Below are 21,780 nucleotides of genomic sequence, written 5' to 3'. Positions count from 1 at the left end.
TCCAGCAATGATCACTCCTGTGCTTTTACACAGGAGAATCATTGCTCTGTGAATGGAGGCAGAGCGGGACAGAGATCGTTTTGGCCTGCCTGCCTCCATTTACAGTAAACAGGCAGTAGTTCATAGATGTAGCGGCAGATCAGCGATGATTTTATGGTCTGTATGAAAGATACAACCAGCGTTTTATCACTGATCGGTCTTTGCGCTGCATGTGTTCACACTGCATAATTATCATGCAAACCACTCAATCCACAACACGATAATTGTGCTGTGTAAATGGGGCTTTAGTAGAGAGGAGCTTAAGTAGAATGACTGATGCAACTTCATTCTAGAGATAGCTGGGGGTCACAATGTTGCTGGAGCTGATGATACAATGCAGGATTCAGGATGTGATGCAGCAGAAGGAGTAACCAAAATATACAATATTTATTTCAGTACAAAGGAATGAAAGTGAACAATGGAATACTGGAGATTCAATAACTGAAATTTTACATTTTGAATAACTTATCGCTTACTAGATCCTAGGCAAGATACTACTTTGTGCACAATACTAAATATCTGTAACACCTTAAGGACAATATCAATAACACTTTGCAGCCATCAGCTTGGTGTCACCAACATGCAGATTACTGAATGGTAACAGTTTCTCTTTATTGTCATTATTTCACTATTATTGAAATGGCAGATATGATGTTCAGCATGCAAAACCCCTAGCAGATATGTCTCTATTACGTAGGCTTGTGTTCCTGCATCAATGTTCCAGTCCATAACTGCGAGCACTGGAAGTTTACTAAACAGTCTAAGTCCTTTGTGCATAGCACCTTACTATAAAACAAGACGGTGGGTTAACTAATTGCATTCCACATGGTGTGTACACCACATATTTAGGATGGGGGCGGCCTTACTTACAATTTACAAGGGTGTCGTCACTACTACTGCCCAGGCTCAGGAGCTCAACTCTACCATGGTCCCTTGTCACAATCTAGATGCCTCACTGGGTTGGGGAGGTACGTGGGCACTCCTCTTCTTTTGGCTACAGGCAGTAAGTAGTCTCTTGTTAGTCTGTCCAGTGTTTCCTGTCCTTTCCAAGCAGCTCCTGCTGCTTTTCCTCTCGCTCTCTGCAGTCTCTTGCACGCCTTGAAAGCAGTGCTCTGGCGGCACTTTCAACTCTGCAGCACTGCGTGGGAAGCAAAAATTGTTCTTTTTATATCAGAACCTCAGTCAATCATCCAGCATCCACTGGACATGCTCAGTTCTATAGTGTCAAAATTTGGTGCAAATTCTAGCACACATGGTAATTTTGGCACAACCTTAGGCACATTTTACTGTCCATGAGCACGGCAACATTTTAACCCTTTAAGGTAGCCCTGTACAATAGCCAGGGCTGGTCTTTAGTGTGTGTGATCTTTGCGACTGTAAAAGGCGAATTAGCCTACTGAAATAAAGGGGTTGCCAGCGCCGAATAGAAGAAGTAACTAAGCAGGTGCCCCTTTCATTTTAGTATGTCAATATCAAGAAGACTCAGAGAAATACTTGCTGTACCTGCTGCCCTTTCCCTTGTGTGTAACGCCCTTCTACTCCCTAACAGATTTTCTTTACTTGCAATGTGTTCCTCTGGGGCGGGACGTTGCTTTGAAGTGTAGCCAGCCAGTGCCCGCCCCTTCACTCCATGAGACTCCAATGGACTTCTGAGCTCCTCCTCCTCCATTCCCACTAAGAGACACTGCGGCCACTACATTGTAAATTTTCAAATATGCTGAAAGGCTGGAGCCTAAGACCCCCTGTCCACGGCTGTGATGGAATATCGCTAGCGATATTCCACTGCGGGGGAGCGCTGACAGGTCTCAGTGGTGAGCCTATCTGACAGATAGGCTCACCACGGAGAATCACAGCAAATCGCAGTATGCTGCAATTTAGATCCCGCCAGCAAAGAATCGCTATGATTCTCCGCTTGTGGACGCCGCGGCTGCGCTTTCCATAGCAACGCTATGGAAAGCGTTCACTGCGTTACCCGCGGCCGGATTATTGCCGTGGGTAACGCAATGAACAATCGCCCATGGACAGGCAGCCTTACATTTGTCTTGGACTGTGTAATGTCTAGGCTAGGGCTACAAAGCAACTTTGGTTGTAACACACGTTGCCCAACCAAATATCTCTGTTTTACACTGCTTCCTCATATATAATGTAAGTGAATGCGATTGTGTTGTGACTAAAAGTTTGTCATGACCGGATCATCATGAAAAATCCAGTAACTGCATTCACTTACGTTACATCTGAGCAAGGCAACATTACACAGCCATCTTTAACCATGTGATGTATGTCGCATTGAAGGTCACCATGTAGCCCTAACCTTAACTGCCACCAATGCGTCATACTGAGGGGTATCAGGTCTCTATATGTATTCTTTGTTGCTGCATTAGCTAAAAAAACCAGCATGCGCAGGTTGTTTCACTTGTCCAAAGAGTCATACTCACTGGTCTGTAGATACTTTGTGACAAGCCAGCTCCATTGGCATCAGGCACTGACGACCAGGACTCATTCAAAGTCACTCACATTACTTGATTTTCCCATTCTAACATAGATTCATACCGAAACTGCTCCACAGAAAACTTATCACTTGATTTTGTGCTGCACTCCAGGATTACAGGTCTAATTTTCATACAGGGAAGCTCAGGTCATGAAAGGGCCATGGGCTCTAATAAAGTGGTCATTCAGTGCAGCATTGAAGAAACTGGAATCTTTACTTTTTCTCCAAATTTTTTTCCAGTGCCTGTGCTGGTACTACTGAGCTTTTTTATGAGCTCCTGTCATTCTTACTTGCGGCCAAAAGAGGACGCCCTCATCATATCTCTTCATTACGCACACAGTAATTACAGGACTGAAAGCCTCGGCCTCTCCTGCACGGCAAGCCCCTGCACCTCTACTAAATTCTATCCATGAACTAAACTCCAAAAATAAGAGAAATATATTAAGATGCCCATGGGGTCAGTGTGAATACAAGAATAACAACTTCCTGTTCCAGTCACAGCTAAATCCTAACACCGTGCCACCCAGCAAATGTGTGCCCTGATGGTGGGGCTGAGTCTGGTGACCCGGCACCAAGGCGCATGGTAGATGTTTACAGCGCTCCGTTCTGTGAGAGGTCACCACCCGGGAGACTTGCCAAGTCTTCCAGCAGGCCATCCATTTTTTCGGGAGCCTCCTAGACAATCCGGGAAAGATGGCAAATGCCATACAGTAGAATAGTTGAGGTTCCTCTACATCAGGGATGTACAATAGAGATGAGCGAGCACCAAAATGCTCGGGTGCTCGTTACTCGGGACGAAATTTTCGCGATGCTCGAGGGTTCGTTTCGAATAACGAACCCCATTGAAGTCAATGGGCGACTCGAGCATTTTTGTATATCGCCGATGCTCGCTAAGGTTTCCATTTGTGAAAATCTGGGCAATTCAAGAAAGTGATGAGAACGACACAGAAACGGATAGGACAGGCGAGGGGCTACATGTTGGGCTGCATCTCAAGTTCCCAGGTCCCAATATTAAGCCACAATAGCGGCAAGAGTGGGCCCCCCCTCCCAACAATTTTTATTTCTGAAAAGCCCTCATTAGCAATGCATACCTTAGCTAAGCACCACACTACCTCCAACAAAGCACAATCACTGCCTGCATGACACTCCGCTGCCACTTCTCCTGGGTTACATGCTGCCCAACCCCCCCCCCCCCCCCCCTGCACGACCCAGTGTCCACAGCGCACACCAAATTGTCCCTGCGCAGCCTTCAGCTGCCCTCATGCCACACCACCCTCATGTCTATTTATAAGTGCGTCTGCCATTAGGAGGAACCGCAGGCACACACTGCAGAGGGTTGGCACGGCTAGGCAGCGACCCTCTTTAAAAGGGGCGGGGCGATAGCCCACAATGCTGTACAGAAGCAATGAGAAATCCAATCCTGTGCCACCTCCATCTGGAGCTGCACACGTGGGCATAGCAATGGGGAACCAATGTGCCACACACTATTCAGCCTTCAGCTGCCCTCATGCCACACCACCCTCATGTCTATTTATAAGTGTGTCTGCCATGAGGAGGAACCGCAGGCACACACTGCAGAGGGTTGGCACGGCTAGGCAGCGACCCTCTTTAAAAGGGGCGGGGCGATAGCCCACAATGCTGTACAGAAGCAATGAGAAATCTAATCCTGTGCCACCTCCATCTGGAGCTGCACACGTGGGCATAGCAATGGGGAACCTATGTGCCACACACTATTCATTCTGTCAAGGTGTCTGCATGCCCCAGTAAGACCGCGGTTTTTTATAAATAGTCACAGGCAGGTACAACTCCGCAATGGGAATTCCGTGTGCACCCACAGCATGGGTGGCTCCCTGGAACCCACCGGCGGTACATAAATATATCCCATTGCATTGCCCATTACAGCTGAGGTAATGTCATGTTAAATGCAGGTGAACTTCGGCCCACACTGCATGCCCCAGTCAGACTGGGGCTCTTTAGAAGTAGACACATGCAGTTACAACTCCCTGTGGACCCACAGCATGGGTGGCACCCTGGAACCCACCGGTGGTACATAAATATATCCCATTGCAGTGCCCAGCACAGCTGATGTAATGTCATGTTAAATGCAGGTGGGCTTCGGCCCACACTGCATGCCCCAGTCAGACAGGGGTTCTTTAGAAGTGGACACATGCAGTTACAACTCCGTGTGGACCGACAGCATGGGTGGGTGCCAGGAAGCCACCGGCGGTACATAAATATATCCCATTGCATTGCCCATCACAGCTGAGGTAATGTCATGTTTAATGCAGGTGGGCTTCGGCCCACACTGCATGCCCCAGTCAGACTGGGGTTCTTTAGAAGTAGACACATGCAGTTACAACTCCCTGTGGACCCACAGCATGGGTGGCTCCCTGGAACCCACCGGCGGTGCATAAATATATCCCATTGCAGTGCCCAGCACAGCTGATGTAACGTCAGCTTTAATGCAGGTGGGCAAAAAATTAATTGGATTACACTGTAGGTGAGGGCCCCAAAAAATTGGTGTACCAACAGTACTAATGTACCTCAGAAAAATTGCCCATGCCCAACCAAGAGGGCAGGTGAAACCCATTAATCGCTTTGGTTAATGTGGCTTAATTTGTAACTAGGCCTGGAGGCAGCTGAGATAAAATAAAAATTGGTTCAGGTAAAAGTTTCAACGCTTTAATGAGCATTGAAACGTCTAAAAATTGTTTACAAAAATTATATGACTGAGCCTTGTGGGCCTAAGAAAAATAGCCCGTTTGGCGTGATTACGTGAAGGTTTCAGGAGGAGGAGCAGGAGGAGGAGGATGAATATAATACACAGATTGATGAAGCTAAAAGGTCCCCGTTTTTGATGGTGATAGAGAACGATGCTTCCATCCGCGGGTGCAGCCTACGTATTGTTTAGGTATCGCTGCTGTCCGCTGGTGGAGAAGAAAAGTCTTGGGAAATCCAGGCTTTGTTCATCTTTATGAGTGTAAGCCTGTCGGCACTGTCGGTTGACAGGCGGGTACGCTTATCCGTGATGATTCCACCAGCCGCACTAAACACCGTCTCTGACAAGACGCTAGCCACAGGACAAGCAAGCACCTCCAAAGCATAGAGCGCGAGTTTAGGCCACGTGTCCAGCTTCGACACCCAGTAGTTGTAGGGGGCAGAGGCGTCATGGAGGACGGTCGTGCGATCGGCTACATACTCCCTCACCATCCTTTTACAGTGCTCCCGCCGACTCAGCCTTGACTGGGGAGCGGTGACACAGTCTTGCTGGGGAGCCAGAAAGCTGTCAAAGGCCTTAGAGAGTGTTCCCCTGCCTGTGCTGTACATGCTGCCTGATCTCCACGCCTCCCCTGCTACCTGGCCCTCGGAACTGCGCCTTCTGCCACTAGCGCTGTCGGATGGGAATTTTACCATCAGCTTGTCCGCCAGGGTCCTGTGGTATAGCATCACTCTCGAACCCCTTTCCTCTTCGGGTATGAGAGTGGAAAGGTTCTCCTTATACCGTGGGTCGAGCAGTGTGTACACCCAGTAATCTGTAGTGGCCAGAATGCGTGTAACGCGAGGGTCACGAGAAAGGCATCCTAACATGAAGTCAGCCATGTGTGCCAGGGTACCTGTACGCAACACATGGCTGTCCTCACTAGGAAGATCACTTTCAGGATCCTCCTCCTCCTCCTCCTCAGGCCATGCACGCTGAAAGGATGACAGGCAAGCAGCATGGGTACCCTCAGCAGTGGGCCAAGCTGTCTCTTCCCCCTTCTCCTCATGCTCCTCCACCTCCTCCTCCTCCTCAACGCGCTAAGATATAGACAGGAGGGTGCTCTCACTATCCAGCGACATACTGTCTTTCCCTGCCTCCGTTTCCGAGCGCAAAGCGTCTGCCTTTATGCTTTGCAGGGAACTTCTCAAGAGGCATAGCAGAGGAATGGTGACGCTAATGATTGCAGCATCGCCGCTCACCATCTGGGTAGACTCCTCAAAGTTTCCAAGGACCTGGCAGATGTCTGCCAATCAGGCCCACTCTTCTGTAAAGAATTGAGGAGGCTGACTCCCACTGCGCCGCCCATGTTGGAGTTGGTATTCCACTATAGCTCTACGCTGCTCATAGAGCCTGGCCAACATGTGGAGCGTAGAGTTCCACTGTGTGGGCATGTCGCACAGCAGTCGGTGCACTGGCAGATTAAACCGATGTTGCAGGGTGCGCAGGGTGGCAGCGTCCGTGTGGGACTTGCGGAAATGTGCGCAGAGCCGGCGCACCTTTCCGAGCAGGTCTGACAAGCGTGGGTAGCTTTTCAGAAAGCGCTGAACCACCAAATTAAAGACGTGGGCCAGGCATGGCACGTGCGTGAGGCTGCCGAGCTGCAGAGCCGCCACCAGGTTACGGCCGTTGTCACACACGACCATGCCCGGTTGGAGGCTCAGCGGCGCAAGCCAGCGGTCGGTCTGCTCTGTCAGACCCTGCAGCAGTTGGTGGGCCGTGTGCCTCTTCTCTCCTAAGCTGAGTAGTTTCAGCACGGCCTGCTGACGCTTGCCCACCGCTGTGCTGCCACGCCGCGCGACACTGACTGTTGGCGACGTGCTGCTGCTGACACATCTTGATTGCGAGACAGAGGTTGCGTAGGAGGAGGAGGAGGGTGGTTTAGTGGAGGAAGCATACACCGCCGCAGATACCACCACCGAGCTGGGGCCCGCAATTCTGGGGGTGGGTAGGACGTGAGCGGTCCCAGGCTCTGACTCTGTCCCAGCCTCCACTAAATTCACCCAATGTGCCGTCAGGGAGATATAGTGGCCCTGCCCGCCTGTGCTTGTCCACGTGTCTGTTGTTAAGTGGACCTTGGCAGTAACCGCGTTGGTGAGGGGGCGTACAATGTTGCGGGAGACGTGGTCGTGCAGGGCTGGGACGGCACAAAAGTAGTGGCGACTGGGAACCGAGTAGCGCGGGGCCGCTGCCGCCATCATGCTTTTGAAAGCTTCCGTTTCCACAAGCCTATACGGCAGCATCTCCAGGCTGATCAATTTGGCTATGTGCACGTTTAACGCTTGAGCGTGCGGGTGCGTGGCGGCGTACTTGCGCTTGCGCTTAAACACTTGCGCTAGCGACGGCTGGACGCTGCGCTGAGAGACATTGCTTGATGGGGCCGAGGACAGCGGAGGTGAGGATGTGGGTGCAGGCCAGGAGATGGTAGTGCCTGTGTCCTGAGAGGGGGGTTGGATCTCAGTGGCAGGTTGGGGCACAGTGAGAGAGGCAGTGGTGCAAACGGGAGGCGGTGAACGGCCTTCGTCCCACCTTGTGGGGTGCTTGGCCATCATATGTCTGCGCATGCTGGTGGTGGTGGCTCCCCGATTGATCTTGGCGCGACAAAGGTTGCACACCACTGTTCGTCAGTTGTCTGCACTCTCAGTGAAAAACTGCCAGACCTTTGAGCACCTCGGCCTCTGCAGGGTGGCATGGCGCGAGGGGGCGCTTTGGGAAACAGTTGGTGGATTATTCGGTCTGGCCCTGCCTCTATCCCTGGCCACCGCACTGGCTCTTCCAACCTGCCCTGCTGCTGCACTTGCCTCCCCCTCTGAAGACCTGTCCTCAGTAGGCTTAGCAAACCAGGTGGGGTCAGTCACCTCATCGTCCTGCTGCTCTTCCTCCGAATCCTCTGTGCACTCCTCCCTCGGACTTACTCCAATTTCTACTACCTGAGTGATAGACAACTGTGTCTCATCGTCATCGTCCTCCTCACCCACTGAAAGATCTTGAGACAGTTGCCGGAAGTCCCCAGCCTCATCCCCCGGACCCCGGGAACTTTCCAAAGGTTGGGCATCGGTCACGACAAACTCCTCCGGTGGGAGAGAAACCATTGCTGCCCATTCTGGGCAGGGGCCCGAGATCAGTTCCTGGGAGTCTACCTGCTCCTCAGAATGTGTCATTGAAATGGAGTGAGGAGGCTGGAAGGAAGGAGGAGCAGCAGCCAGAGGATTCAAAGTTGCAGCAGTGGACGGCGCAGAACTCTGGGTGGTCGATAGATTGCTGGATGCACTTTCTGCCATCCACGACAGGACCTGCTCACGCTGCTCATTTTCTAATAAAGGTCTACCGCGTGGACCCATTAATTGTGAGATGAATGTGGGGACGCCAGAAACGTGCCTTTCTCCTAATCCCGCAGCTGTCGGCTGCGATACACCTGGATCAGGAGCTCGGCCTGTGCCCACACCCTGACTTGGGCCTCCGCGTCCTCGCCCGCATCCACGTCCTCTAGGCCTACCCCTACCCCTCAGCATGGTGTATTACCAGTAGTGCAGAAACAGAACGCTGTAATTAAATGTGCCGCTTATTGGCCTGTGGTTGCAGGCTGACATCGCTTACGGAACGCACAGCAGAGCCAGGAAAGAATTTTGCGCAAGCCCGCTGTAACACTTAGCTGGCTGTGTATTAATTAGGACTACTACCCCCAGCAGAGACGCAGTACAGTCAGGACGGTCACAGGCAGCCCAAATATTTTTTTTTGTCCCAAATTTTTTAGGAAAAGCCCACTGCCTATATAGACAGTATATGTCTTTCACGTTTTTCACTGTCCCTGCCTCCGCACTACTGGCCCTATACTATGTAAAATTACTGCAGACTGTTTCCCTCTGGACAGGATGACAGCAATGATGTAACGGGCAACGCAGAGCCAGGAAAGAATTTTGCGGAAGCCTGCTGTAACACTTAGCTGGCTGCATATTAATTAGGACTACTACCCCCAGCAGAGACGCAGTACAGTCAGGATGGTCGCAGGCAGCCCAAATATATTTTTTGTCCCAAATTTTTTTGAAAAAGCCCACTGCCTATATAGACAGTATATGTCTTTCACGTTTTTCACTGTCCCTGCCTCAGCACTACTGGCCCTATACTGTGTAAACTTACTGCAGACTGAGGACGCAATGCTCTGCACGGCCGATATACAAAAAAAAATAAAAAATGCGCAACACTGCAAAAAGCAGCCTCAACAGTACTGCACACGGTTAGATGTGGCCCTAAGAAGGACCGTTGGGGTTCTTGAAGCCTAAAATCACTCCTAACACTCTCCCTATAGCAGCTCCAGCATCAGCAGCACTTTCCCTAAGCTATGTCAGAATGCATCTGTGGCGAGCCGCGGGAGGGGCCGATTTATATACTCGGGTGACACCTGATCTCGCCAGCCACTCACTGCAGGGGGGTGGTATAGGGCTTGAACGTCGCAGGGGGAAGTTGTAATGCCTTCCCTGTCTTTCTATTGGCCAGAAAAGCACGCTAACGTCTCAGAGATGAAAGTGAAAGTAACTCGAACATCGCGTGGTGCTCGCCTCTAGTAATGAGCATCTCAAACACGCTAATACTCGAACGAGTATCAAGCTCGGACGAGTACGTTCGCTCATCTCTAATGTACAACCTTTTTGATGTGAGGGTTGAATTGTTGTATTGTCCTACATCAAGGGACCACAATAACACCTCTTTCTAACAGCTCCCCATCTTTCCATCACAGCATCAACGCTCCCTCCCTGCATGGCCACATTGGTCTTTTACATTACCAATGCACCCTCCATTGCAGCTCTATATCCCCTGCTCACAGCACCAATGCCTCCACCCTGCAGCACCGCATAAACCTTTCCCTGCATTAACTCCCACACCCTGTAGTGCTACATTGGCTTCTCAGACCACCAACTCCCCCACCCTGCAGCGCCACATCGGCTTATCAGAGCACCAACTCCCCACCCTGCAGCACCACATCGGCTGCTCAGAACACCAACTCCCCCACCTTGTAGCGCTACATCGGCTTCTCAGACCACCAACCCCCCCACCCTGCAGCATCACATCGGCTTCTCAGAACACCAACTCGCCCACCCTGCAGCACCACATCGGCTTCTCAAAGCACCAACTCCCCCACCTTGTAGTGCTGCATTGGCTTCTCAGAGCACCAACTCCCCCACTCTGCAGCGCCACATCGGCTTCTCAGAGCACCAACTCCCCCACCCTGCAGCACCACATTGGCTTCTCAGACCACCAACTCCCTCATTTTGCAGAGCCACATTAGCTTCTCAGAACACCGACTCCCTCACTTTGCAGCGCCACATCGGCTTCTCAGAGCACTAACTCGCCCACCCTGAAGCACTAATGCCCTCCTCATACAGCACCTCATCGGCCTTTGTTAGGACCCCATTCCCTTCCCAGCTGTGCTACATCTTCCCTCAGAACATGAATGCCCCCTCCATGCAGTAACACGTCCCCCTCACAGAATAATCTTTCAATCTCGACCCTTACATCACAATATCAGCACAACTTTTCCCATTTCCTTATAGCACATCTCCACCCTGCAGCAATACTACTCCCTGCGGCCCCTTTTCCCTTACAATATATTGACAGGTGCTTCTTGGTATTGAATCAGTATTTTGCTTCACTGCAGAGGAAAATGCTCACTGAAGCCCTACAGCAGCCAACCCCGGCAATCTCATAGAGACACAGAAGATCCGCACAGAAAGCCGATCAGCTGTGTGTCTGTCCAGCAGGGCGGGCACCACAAATAGCGGCAGCAGAGGCCACGGTTATGTACCCCTAATGCCACATCACTTCTAATGCCAAACCATTACCCCGTTGGTGTCCAAGAATGTATATTCCATTGAAATAGCCTATGTGGCTGGTATGTGGTCTATGGGGAGAGGGGCCCATTCCTTGGTGGTCATGCTCACTTATAAATAGGTGATGAGAACCTGCAGAGGAATGTGGTCTCTATATGTACTGCAATGTTAGCAAATGGAAAATGCACTGCAGTTATTAAAATGGGGTGGAGGTACAGACGTCCTGAGCGCGGCTATGATTGTGGTGGTGTCTGCCAGCTTCTGAAAGTAGCCTAATTTTTAAATTTGCTCTGTGACCCATTGTTCTCTAAGCCCACCACTGCCTACATCCAGAGGCGTAACTTAAAGCTTCTGAGCCCCAATGGAAAACCTGTAACAGGGCCCCCAACTATAATGCTTTATTCATAGTACTGGCCTCCCCATGTGGAGAAGAGAGGCCTTATGGGCCCCCTAAGGCTCCTGGGTCTGGGAGACTGCATCCCCTGCATCCTCTATAGTTACGCCAGTGTCTATATCCATAATCAGAGGGAACATATTGGCTCAGCTCCTATAGCGATTACAATATTTTGCATGTAAACCTCATTTTGTGTATTGGCACATTCAATGCCTATATAAAGTTAATGTGCCTATAAAATTAATGAGGAGTTTTCAGGAGGTAGGGGGCACCATTTTGAACTTTGCCTGATGCAGTAGAGAGGCTTGCGTCACCCTTGGTATACAATATTTCTTGTATCATAAAGCCGTACTCAAACAGCAATATTCTGGTCAGTATTCTGCATCAGTATTTGTAAGCGAAAACCAGGAATGGGTCCAAAATATGGAAGAGGTGCAGATCTTCCCATGATCCTTTTCTCTGTAGGTCCCATTTTTGGTTTTGACTCACATATACTGATGCGGAATACTGACCAGAATGCCGCCGTCTGTTATTTGTCTTCTATAGGATGAGCAATTTGTTTACAAGCTCGGTAAGTGAGATTAATGCCACTGACTCATGTGAAAGGTGACAGATCAGCTTTTCTTAGTAGCACCAGATAGTCTTGTCTCATCTACATGTAAACACATTTTGGGCTTAATTAAGTACAGCAAAGGTGTCATTTTTCTTTCTTATTTGATGCTGCTGACAGTAGCAATGCCTGACAATGAGACTCGTGCTCTGGCAGCTAATTAGGGAGACAGGAATTTATAACAGCAGCTTCCCTGTTGCAACAACCAGGATCAGAATTAAAAGGGTTGTCCGAGGCCTTTACTATTGGCACTTTACAGGATAGGTCATTAGTAGTTGATCGTCTGAGGGCCACCGTTCTGGATCCCTGTCAATCATTTGATCGCTAGGACTGCTGTCAGTGTGGTCAGTGCTGGGGTTAAATGTATGTATGTGTGTGTATAAATTACTGTTGTACTTTGCTTATGGCCCTGCCAGGACCTTCAGAGCAGTCATATGATTCTATTCCTGAATTTACAAAAAGGGCACACAGAATACCGCCCTGGTTTGTGACGCAGCAGCTTCTTACTAAGGAAGAGGGATCTGGGCTGGTGCGAGCTGACAAGCTCAAGAGGGGAAATCTGGAGCAGATCCCGCATAAAGACCGAAGTGACAACCAAAGAGACTAAATGCAGGAGCATCTGAATACCCAGTTTCGGCTTTGCCTGGTCTTGGGTAAAACTGTGCTGCAGTATCCCAGCTTCTTGGACAGAGGACGACCCATAAGGAACAGTGTTCAGTTTGAGCTACTGTGCTTGCATGTTAGTGTGAGGATAAGGACTATTATAAGGAAATCGTATATGCCTGCTAATAGGTACGAAGTTACTGCATGGACAACATTTACCAGGAACTGCTTAAATCATCACCAGAAATTTTAGACTATTCCAACAGTATACTGAAGGAGCTACCCAAATTCGCATTAAATGTGTGTTACTACCCTTAGCCAGGGTGTACTTTATAATGACTGTTATTATCACTTGAGGGTGCACACCTATCATTACAGGCACCTCTTTCTTAAAAGGACTGTTTAATATATACAGGGTGATCATAATGAAAGTATCCCTAGTCGGAGATGTCTAGAGAAATATCTACTGGGTGTAATTGAACCAAACTTGGTAATAATACTATCCAGGACATGCGGAAGCAATCCATGTGAAAAAAAAATATTTACAAATTTCACCACCAGAAACTGGATTTACAGCACTGTTGACTGGGCCATATTTAACTGTCTTGAAACAGCACTTGCACTGCTTGACTCTTGTAACAATAGCTGTAGCAACGTCTTCTGTTTGCTATTGAGATTTCTTTCCACATGGATCGCTTCTGCATGTTCTGGATGGAATTATCACCATGTTTGGGTCAATTACAATCATCAGATGTTTCTCTAAACACACTAAATTTAATGGGAGCTGTATCTGCAACTCTACAGACAGAGCATTCTGGTTTCAGCGCTGTCCATGCTGACAGCGGACCTGACAATCTACCAATCGGTGGGGATTCCGAGCGGCAAACCCCTGCCAATTAACTATTGATAATAGAATAAGTCACCTATAGTAAAAGTCCTGGACAACCCTGTAAAACTCTAATCCTGGCTTCTTAGCCCCTCATGTCACAGCATCTAAGTGGTTTTACAAAAGAAGGAGGCTCCGGCAATGTGACTGTGAAGTACCAATGAGTTGTCATGGGCCTAACAACGGCTCCTATGTCTACCGTATACAGGAGTCACCAATGCTTGGCTAAAACAGGACCTGATAGGATGCCAGTCAGTTTAACACCGACAGACATAATACATTGTAATACAGGAATTTTGCAGTGTATGATTGAAATGGTCAAAGGATCAAGTTCCCTAGTAAATGTCAAAATAATAGCCAAATAAAGTGTTTAGGGAAAAAAAGCTATTAAAGAAAAAGTTTTCATTGGAAAAAAATACTACTTGTGTCTTTACGTCGGTTTTCCTTTCTGAGGCTTGTAGAGGTGGAGGGTTCTGTATCGGCACCGACGTCCTTTCTCCTTTGCTGTTCTGTACATTATGCTGACTTCCTAAAGCTAAAAATAACAAGAACAATGCAATATCTCTAAACACTTGGTACAGAATTGCTGAAAAATTAGTTGAGTCGACTGTATTACTGCCCCGCTGAATCTATAGCGTCCTCTTTACATCTCAAACCTCTGGAATTATTTATAGCTTAATTCTCCGAAATGTCCCAACCATGAAGATGTTTATCTTGTTTTATAATCTGCAAGAGGATTAATAACCTGGATTGGAAAGGTGACCTCTGCGGGGCCGGTTACATGTATATCTCTGGACGCCGGCCAGCTTTATGATCAGGCGGTACTGTTCTCTCCGTGGGAATATTACATGATGCATATAACGCAGTGCTCTATCACATTCCGGTATAATGAGTATAAATGTATGGGTCTCACAATGCCTGCTATTACTTAGGGATGTTTTTGTATCCTTACCTTGTCCTTAATTCTAGGCACTATCCTAGGAATTATAGCACTGAGCCTCCTGATTCGTAATTATATAACAGGGAAGATTTAACCCTGTTGCATCTGGCCTTATTAACAATTCCATGTTGTGTAATGTGCTGCATAAGGCACCCATTGAGGTGCAAGGGGCTTACTGCACCTTCATATGTCTCCGACTTCAAATGAAGGCTTTTTCAGTTGGATTCCATACAAATACAAGAGTGAAAAAATATGGCGCAGTCCTTTAAATGCCGTATGTGTGAAGGTATTATCCCCTAGAGGCATGGCCGTACTAATACCCTCATTAGCCCAGTGCATGGTATTAAAATGCGACCTCTCCCTCCACTGTCACCCCACCTCTGAACTTTTTGTGCCAAAATACCCATAACGCTCAGCAGGCTTCCCCAAGGTCTCCACCTACCTCCATGTGCAGTAGTCACTTGGCCGTCTTAGCACATGACTGCTGTGGCCAATTACTAGCCTCAGTGAGTACCGAGAGTGGGAATTGGCTGTAAACTGTCACGTGCTTTGATAGGCACATGACTGCTGGACCCTGAGGTGAGTGGAGACTGGTGCGAGAAGACACAGATAGGTGAGTAGAGCTGTTTATTATTTTTCAACCTCCTCAATACTTTTCAACTGTATCAACATCCTGAGAACGTGGAAACAGTTGAAATTGGTGCTGCTGCCAGGGGACCCAGTGCAGATGTCCATTCGTCCTTTGGTTAAAGGGGCTTTGCCTAGAGGCGTTACTTGTATAAGTCCTTCTTGCTGTGTAAGACATAGAACCCCAAGCGTGCAGATTTTACTGTGGAGTTTATTATTTTTCAACCTCCTCAATACTTTTCAACTGTATCAACATCCTGAGAACGTGGAAACAGTTGAAATTGGTGCCGCTGCCAGGGGGCCCGGTGCAGATGTCCATTTTCACTTTGGTTAATGCGGCCTTGCCTAAAGGCGTTACTTGTATTAGTCATTCTTGCTGTGTAGGACATAGAATTCAGAGTGTGCAGATTTTGCTGTGGAATTGGGCTGTATTTCATTATGGATTTCTCCACATTTAGAGACGCGAAATCCGCAATGAAAAGGCGCAGCCGAAACTGGCACTGCAGTCAGATTTTGTGCAGAAACATCGCAACATGATGATAAGATTTGCAATGGTGTGGGTTTTTTGTTCCAAATCCGAATGCAAAATCTGCAGCAATTCCGGTTACGTGTGGATGTACCCCTAAAGATCATGTCTGGTTGCGAACCAATATTTTATGTATACCTTCAAATGTCTTAAAATAACAAAAAGCAAGGATGCTCATCCATCCTCACCCCCAGCGATCCAGTACTGCAGCCCCATGGCCCTTCCAGTCTTTGTTGAGGAATGGATATCACCTGGCCACTGCTGCATTCTGGTGCCGTCCTCCTAGTATCACCGCTCAGATGCTGAGAGCCATGATGCCAGGAGAACGGCATCATAGGTGTTATCCGTTTCACAACATAGACCGGGAGGACGGCTAAGCTGCAGTGCTGGATTGTCGGGCAAAGGACAGATAGACTTAAAAATTGCACTGAAACATTAACAACCCGTTTGATTGACCTAAATAATGGGAATATTGGTTAATGAGATATGGTGACACATCCAGACTGTGCATTATAACATCTCATGTTTTATCTTCACAGATAATAAATTCCGTTGTCCTTCTTATACTCTTGAGTGCTCTTGCTAACCCAGACCTGTACCATATTCCAAACAGTGAATTGCGGAATGACTTCGACTTCATGGATGATGCCAGTAAGTAAATTACCATAACCCATTGGATGCCAAGTGATGGCAGCTTTTAATGCTCAGTTCAGGGTTCCTTGTGTAGGATCAGCTGGCAATTCTATGTCTTGCCATAAGCATTACATTCTACCAAAATTGTTCATGACCAACGTACCACATTGAGCACTACTATTAGACAATGTGAATGAGATCATTGAAAATGTGGTCCAAGAGAATGGTATACTATAAGCCATTACACTGACCACCGAACTTGCACAGTGGTCCACCAGTTTGGGCTGTGCACACTGGGGCAGCGGCATTATCATACGGGTAGGGTTAAAAAAAGGTAACATTTCCATTACAAGGCTGAAGGGCAGATAACGCAAGAGCGACCATTGACAGTAGATGATGGGGACAACTCATCCCTTCCTCCCATAGAGCATGCCCACAGCATTCTGCCATGAACTACCACTCCACTTTTTCCTCAGTACCGGTTTGATACATATTTGCTTCTCATGCTGCAATTTCCAATGCAACTTGAGAAAATTCTAAAAACGCATTGATGTCTGTACATGTGACATTGGGAATGGTGATATTGCTAAATGTAGCCCTTTTTTGAAGCTGAGTTATAAACCTTGAGAATTAAGGCAAGAAGGTGTTTTTTTTACACCTGAATAAAAACTCGTTGACCGACTTTGTAGTAATTTCTCTAGGTGTACATATGCCATCCAATGGAGCCTCTACAATATGGAGGATGTGCGGCTTCACACCAGGGAGCCATAGTGCGTCTGAGCACTTCCATACAGGTTCTGTGGACACCGCTCAGCCATGCTGAGAAGCCCTAAAGAACCTTTCACACGGGACAAAATTGTCCTCAGCATGCAGCACTGATGCAATTATTGTCATTTAGTGCGGATTTTGTTGCGTTTTTTACTGCGGAATGCGTCTGTGGAACAACTACTGGAATTTCTTGCATTTTTTATGCAGAGTTTGATTGCGGAATTACATCTCCTGTATGTTAGAAATCCGCAACAATAATTCCGCAAGATGTTCTTAATTCTACAACAGAAAGCTTTTCTTCTGCGGAATTTAATCTTGTGATTTTGAAGTTAAGATGTGCGGAATTAATGCCTCATTGTCACATAGAAATGTCCATGTGGACTATTTCCGTCCCGTGGGAAAGGTCCCTAAGGGTTCCGGGACACTAGAGAAGGTGCTGATTAATACAAGAGCCACTGTCTAACGGTGTGTGCACATGTGGGGCACGATATATGCTGCTTTGGTACTAGTCTACATTCTTTCAGTTTTTATACTTTGTATTGTCAGTTTCATTGTATTACATTGTTGCTTTTTTCCATTGCCTACGGATTACATGCAACTATCTGATGACTTCTCTCTCATTCTGCTTTCTTTCTAGATATGTGCATTGCTACTTCAATTTCCCTCTTAATGATTCTCATCTGTGCAATGGCCACATACGGTGCCTACAAGGTATATTAAATCCTAGTCTTCTATTATGTTGTACTACAGCAACTCTCCCACTTCAGGACGTTCTCTTGGGCATCATTAGGGCAACTTTACACACAGAGTGTGGCAGAGGTGTCAGCATTTTTGAGGGGGCTGAACTGCTACATCAATTATATCCCAATACACATAATTTAGCACTTGCCAATAGCTACATAAAGGAAGCAAGACAGTCTTGGGGCCCCTTCACATGGGCAAATTCGCTCACATTTCTATATCTTGCATGCACATTATGGCCATCAAAAAAAAAAAAACATGTTTTTTTCCCAACACATTTGCACATCAAAGGTCCCCATAGAAGTTAAAGGGGTGTGCACAAATGCGTGTGCAATACGCAAGGAGATGCGTGAAACACTGTGTCATTCCGCTGGAAAAAGAACATACCTGGTACTAGTTAGTCATTTCAAGCAGTATATCTTGTTTTTGAAAACTGCTATGGAGTCTAAATCCACAGCATGTCTATTCAGTGCTGCGGATTTCAACCCTTGTAATACAGGGCTTACATCCCGTCGCGGTTCCACTTAAAAACCTGGTCCAATTACACAATACTTGGGTGTGGATTTGGCAACTGTGGATTTCAAGTATAATTCCTGTGGGTTTTACATTGTGGAATGCTCACAGTGATTTTGCCACATATAATGGTGGCCTTAGTGTGTTTTCAAAAATGCCCGAAAATTCCACCAAAAGGAAAAATGTGCACCAAAACATCATGTTTTATATGTGGACTTTTCCATGGATTTCCCATGTAATGGCTATGGTTTTTACCCTTAGCAAATTTGTAGCAATTCTTCAGCAAATCTGTGTCAAAATCCACATGTAAGATTCTGTTGTGGACTTTTGAATTTGTGAATTTTCTGTCAGGTCTGAAAACAGCAAAATGTATTTTTCGGGTTTTTTTTGTTTTTTTTAAGCAAAGCATGCTCTAAGTATGGTATTTTCCTGGTGTTCTCCCTATAGTACTTCAAAAACAGTAAAAAAAAGGGATGTACAAAATATTACAAAATATAAAAAGCCATGAAAATGGTGGTTAAAAACACCACTGAAAACACTTGAAATACATGTTTTTTTTTGTGTGATGGAGCCCTCAATGTAATCCCCGTCGGGTCACGGTACACCTAATTTATGAAGAGTTGCACACCTCTTAATTTATTAGGTGCATCTTGGGCAGTCTGTGCACCTACCCAGAAATCTGAAGCTGGAGAAAGTTTCTTGTATCATTTACATCAGTTTCTGGCATAAATTATATATAAATCTGTTGTGACAGAGCAGCCTCCCTCCCCACACCCCTGACAAGCTGTGCCCACTTTTTCCAAAAGTGTCATGAGCTGGCATAAAAGTAAGAAGTCACAAGCATAATGCATGCGTATTTTTGCACCTGTACTGGAGTTGTACATCCCTGCCCAGTGACCTGAACTAACAGCTTTATACAGAGGCGTAACTTGAAGCTCTGGGCCCCAATGCAAAACCTGTAACGGGGCCCCCAACTATAATGTTTTATTCATTGTACTAGGCTCCCTATATGGATAAGAGAGGCCTTATGGCCCCCCTAAGGCTCCTGGGCCCCGGTGCAACTGCATCTCCTGCATCCTCTATAGTTACGCCCCTGGCTTTATAGATTCTGAAAGTTTGGGTCATCAGGTTCAAGTTTGGTGATCTGTGGCAATAATAACGAGCATAAAAATGTGCCACGATAGAATCAGCCTTGAATATATCACATATGTTGGGGTTCCAAGATTTTAGATGAAAGCGATTGATTGGGTTCCCAGCAGTCAGAGCCTTACTGATGTGACATTTACCCCTCATACAATGGATTGCTGATAGATGTTAAAGGGGTTGTCCGATTTATTTAATTGTTATTGAAACATGCTCCTTATGTTCTAAAATAACAAAACAGTTTACACTCACCTTTCCTGGCTCCCCACTGTGTCCAGTGCCACAGCTCTGGGTCTCTCCTCTGACGTAATGTTTACAGGCTACAGCAGCCAATTTATGGGACCTCACAGGCTGCTGCAGTCAATGAGAGAGCTTAAGGATCTATCACCCAGCCCTGTGATTGCAGCAGCCTGTAGACAATACATCAGGGGAGATCAGAAGTTTGGGCTACTGGACACAGCAGGGAGCCAGGAGAGGTGTGTACAAGCTAATTTGTTATTTTAGACATAGTGAGCATGTTTTCATACAATTAACCCCTTGAGTGGCAGGTTTCCTACCACCCTGTCGTGCCCACCAGGGCAGGTTTTTTAAAATGGTCTAATCATTGAATTTCAACTAGTTTTGCAGTTGCGTCTCAAGAGCCATAACTTTTTCATTTTTCCATTGACATGGCCATATAAGGCCTTGTTTTTTGCGGGACAAGTTGTGATTTTTTTAAACAGGGGGGAGGAAAAAAAGAAATGGGGAAAAAAGAAAAAAAGGGGCCATGTCATTAAGGGGTTAAATAATGTATTAACTTCCTTCTCTGGGTCATTACGACGCACACGGATACCACATGTGTGATTGTATTTTTGATTTTTTTACAAAGTAAAGGGAGACAAGTGTTTTTTTAATTTTTTAAATAATTTTTAAACTTTTTTTTTAAATTTTTTTTAAATTTTTTTTTTGTCCCTTTAGGGGACTTCCACAGGGACGCATCAGGACCCCTGATCACATTCCGGGGGTCCGATGGTAACAGCCCTTTACATGCTGCAGTGACAGCCCTTTACATGCTGCAGTCACATAGACTGCAGCATGTAAAGGGTTAACACAGCAGAGATCGGTGGTTTTCTCTGATCTCTGCTGTAAGAGCTAGTACCTAGCTGTCCTCTGACAGCTAACAACCAGCTCTCCCTGCCACAGAGACCATCGGCTTGCTTCCGACAAGCCGATGGTCTCTATGGCAACCTGTAAACAAAGCAGGACATTGCCGACATGTCGGCAATATCTTCTGCTGGTTTTTCAAAGCCCTTGCACTGCTCTGTGTGGGTCTGTGCAGGCAGAGCACACTGTCACAGCTTGTGGCATTGTGCTCTGCAGCTCCCATAGTGATACATAGCCCAGAAATCTTCTGGGCTATGTTGCTATGAGCAGTGGAGCTCGTCCCCGGAAATTTTCCGGGCGTGCCACTCAAGGGGTTAAATAAGGCAGACAAACCCTTCAATGCTGAAACACCTATTTAAGGCCCTGTTCACATCAGAATAATGATGTACAAATAGCGTGTATGCCAGGAAAAGCTTTCAATGCAAATGCTAAGTGCAGGGGCATAGCTAGAGGCTCATGGACCCAGGTGCAAAAGTTTAGCTTGGGGCCCCCTTCCCGACCCCTCCAACCCCCACTCCTTTTTACGGCTACTCCTTGTACATCACTTTTAGCTACATTACTGTTTTTTTTAAATGACCCATCAATGGATCATTAGTAGAGATGAGTGAGCACCCAAATGCTCGGGTGCTCGTTAGTCGAGCTTTTCGTAAAATTCGAGAGCTCTACTCGATTAATGAACCCCATTGACTACAATGGGAGACTCGATCATTTTTGAATGGGACCCGCCGAGTGCCGAGCTTTTTTTTTTTTGGTTCGTGAGTGTTCTCTCCCTCCCTCTCTTTCTCCCTCCCAGCCAGCCATAAAAATTGACGTTGACGTGCGCAGCGTCGCAGAGGGGAGGGGCCAAAACTGACACGTCACAGCAGGCAGGGGCAAAAAACTGGGGGGGTTGAACACAGCGTGATGCTCGCTCAAGTAGTGAGCACCATCGAGTATGCTAATACTTAAACGAGCATCAAGCTCAGAAGAGTACGCTTGCTCAACTCTAATCATTAGTAATCAGACAGGGTACCCCTCGTTCTCTCTCCTCACCCCCATCACACAGGGTCCCCCTCGTTCTCTCCCCCCTCCATCACATAGGGTGTCCCCCCCCCCCCCCCCCCCCGGTTACTTTCACTAAGGTCTCTATGCGGGCCGGCAGCT

At 47.3% G+C, this 21,780-nt stretch overlaps 1 protein-coding gene across 1 annotated transcript in view; it reads left to right on the top strand.

The window, feature by feature from the left end:
- Positions 1-21,780, top strand: part of LOC136591280 (lysosomal-associated transmembrane protein 4B-like) — an 85,834-nt gene that overhangs the window by 26,806 nt on the left and 37,248 nt on the right. Inside the window, exons 2-3 of the mRNA XM_066588496.1 lie at positions 16,236-16,347; positions 17,735-17,808. Coding sequence (XP_066444593.1) covers positions 16,236-16,347; positions 17,735-17,808 — 186 coding nt within the window. The remainder of the gene's footprint in view (positions 1-16,235; positions 16,348-17,734; positions 17,809-21,780) is intronic.

Source organism: Eleutherodactylus coqui, unplaced genomic scaffold (assembly GCF_035609145.1).
Source record: "Eleutherodactylus coqui strain aEleCoq1 unplaced genomic scaffold, aEleCoq1.hap1 HAP1_SCAFFOLD_28, whole genome shotgun sequence".
Lineage (NCBI taxonomy): Eukaryota > Metazoa > Chordata > Amphibia > Anura > Eleutherodactylidae > Eleutherodactylus > Eleutherodactylus coqui.
This window is presented reverse-complemented; position numbering and strand designations above follow the sequence as displayed.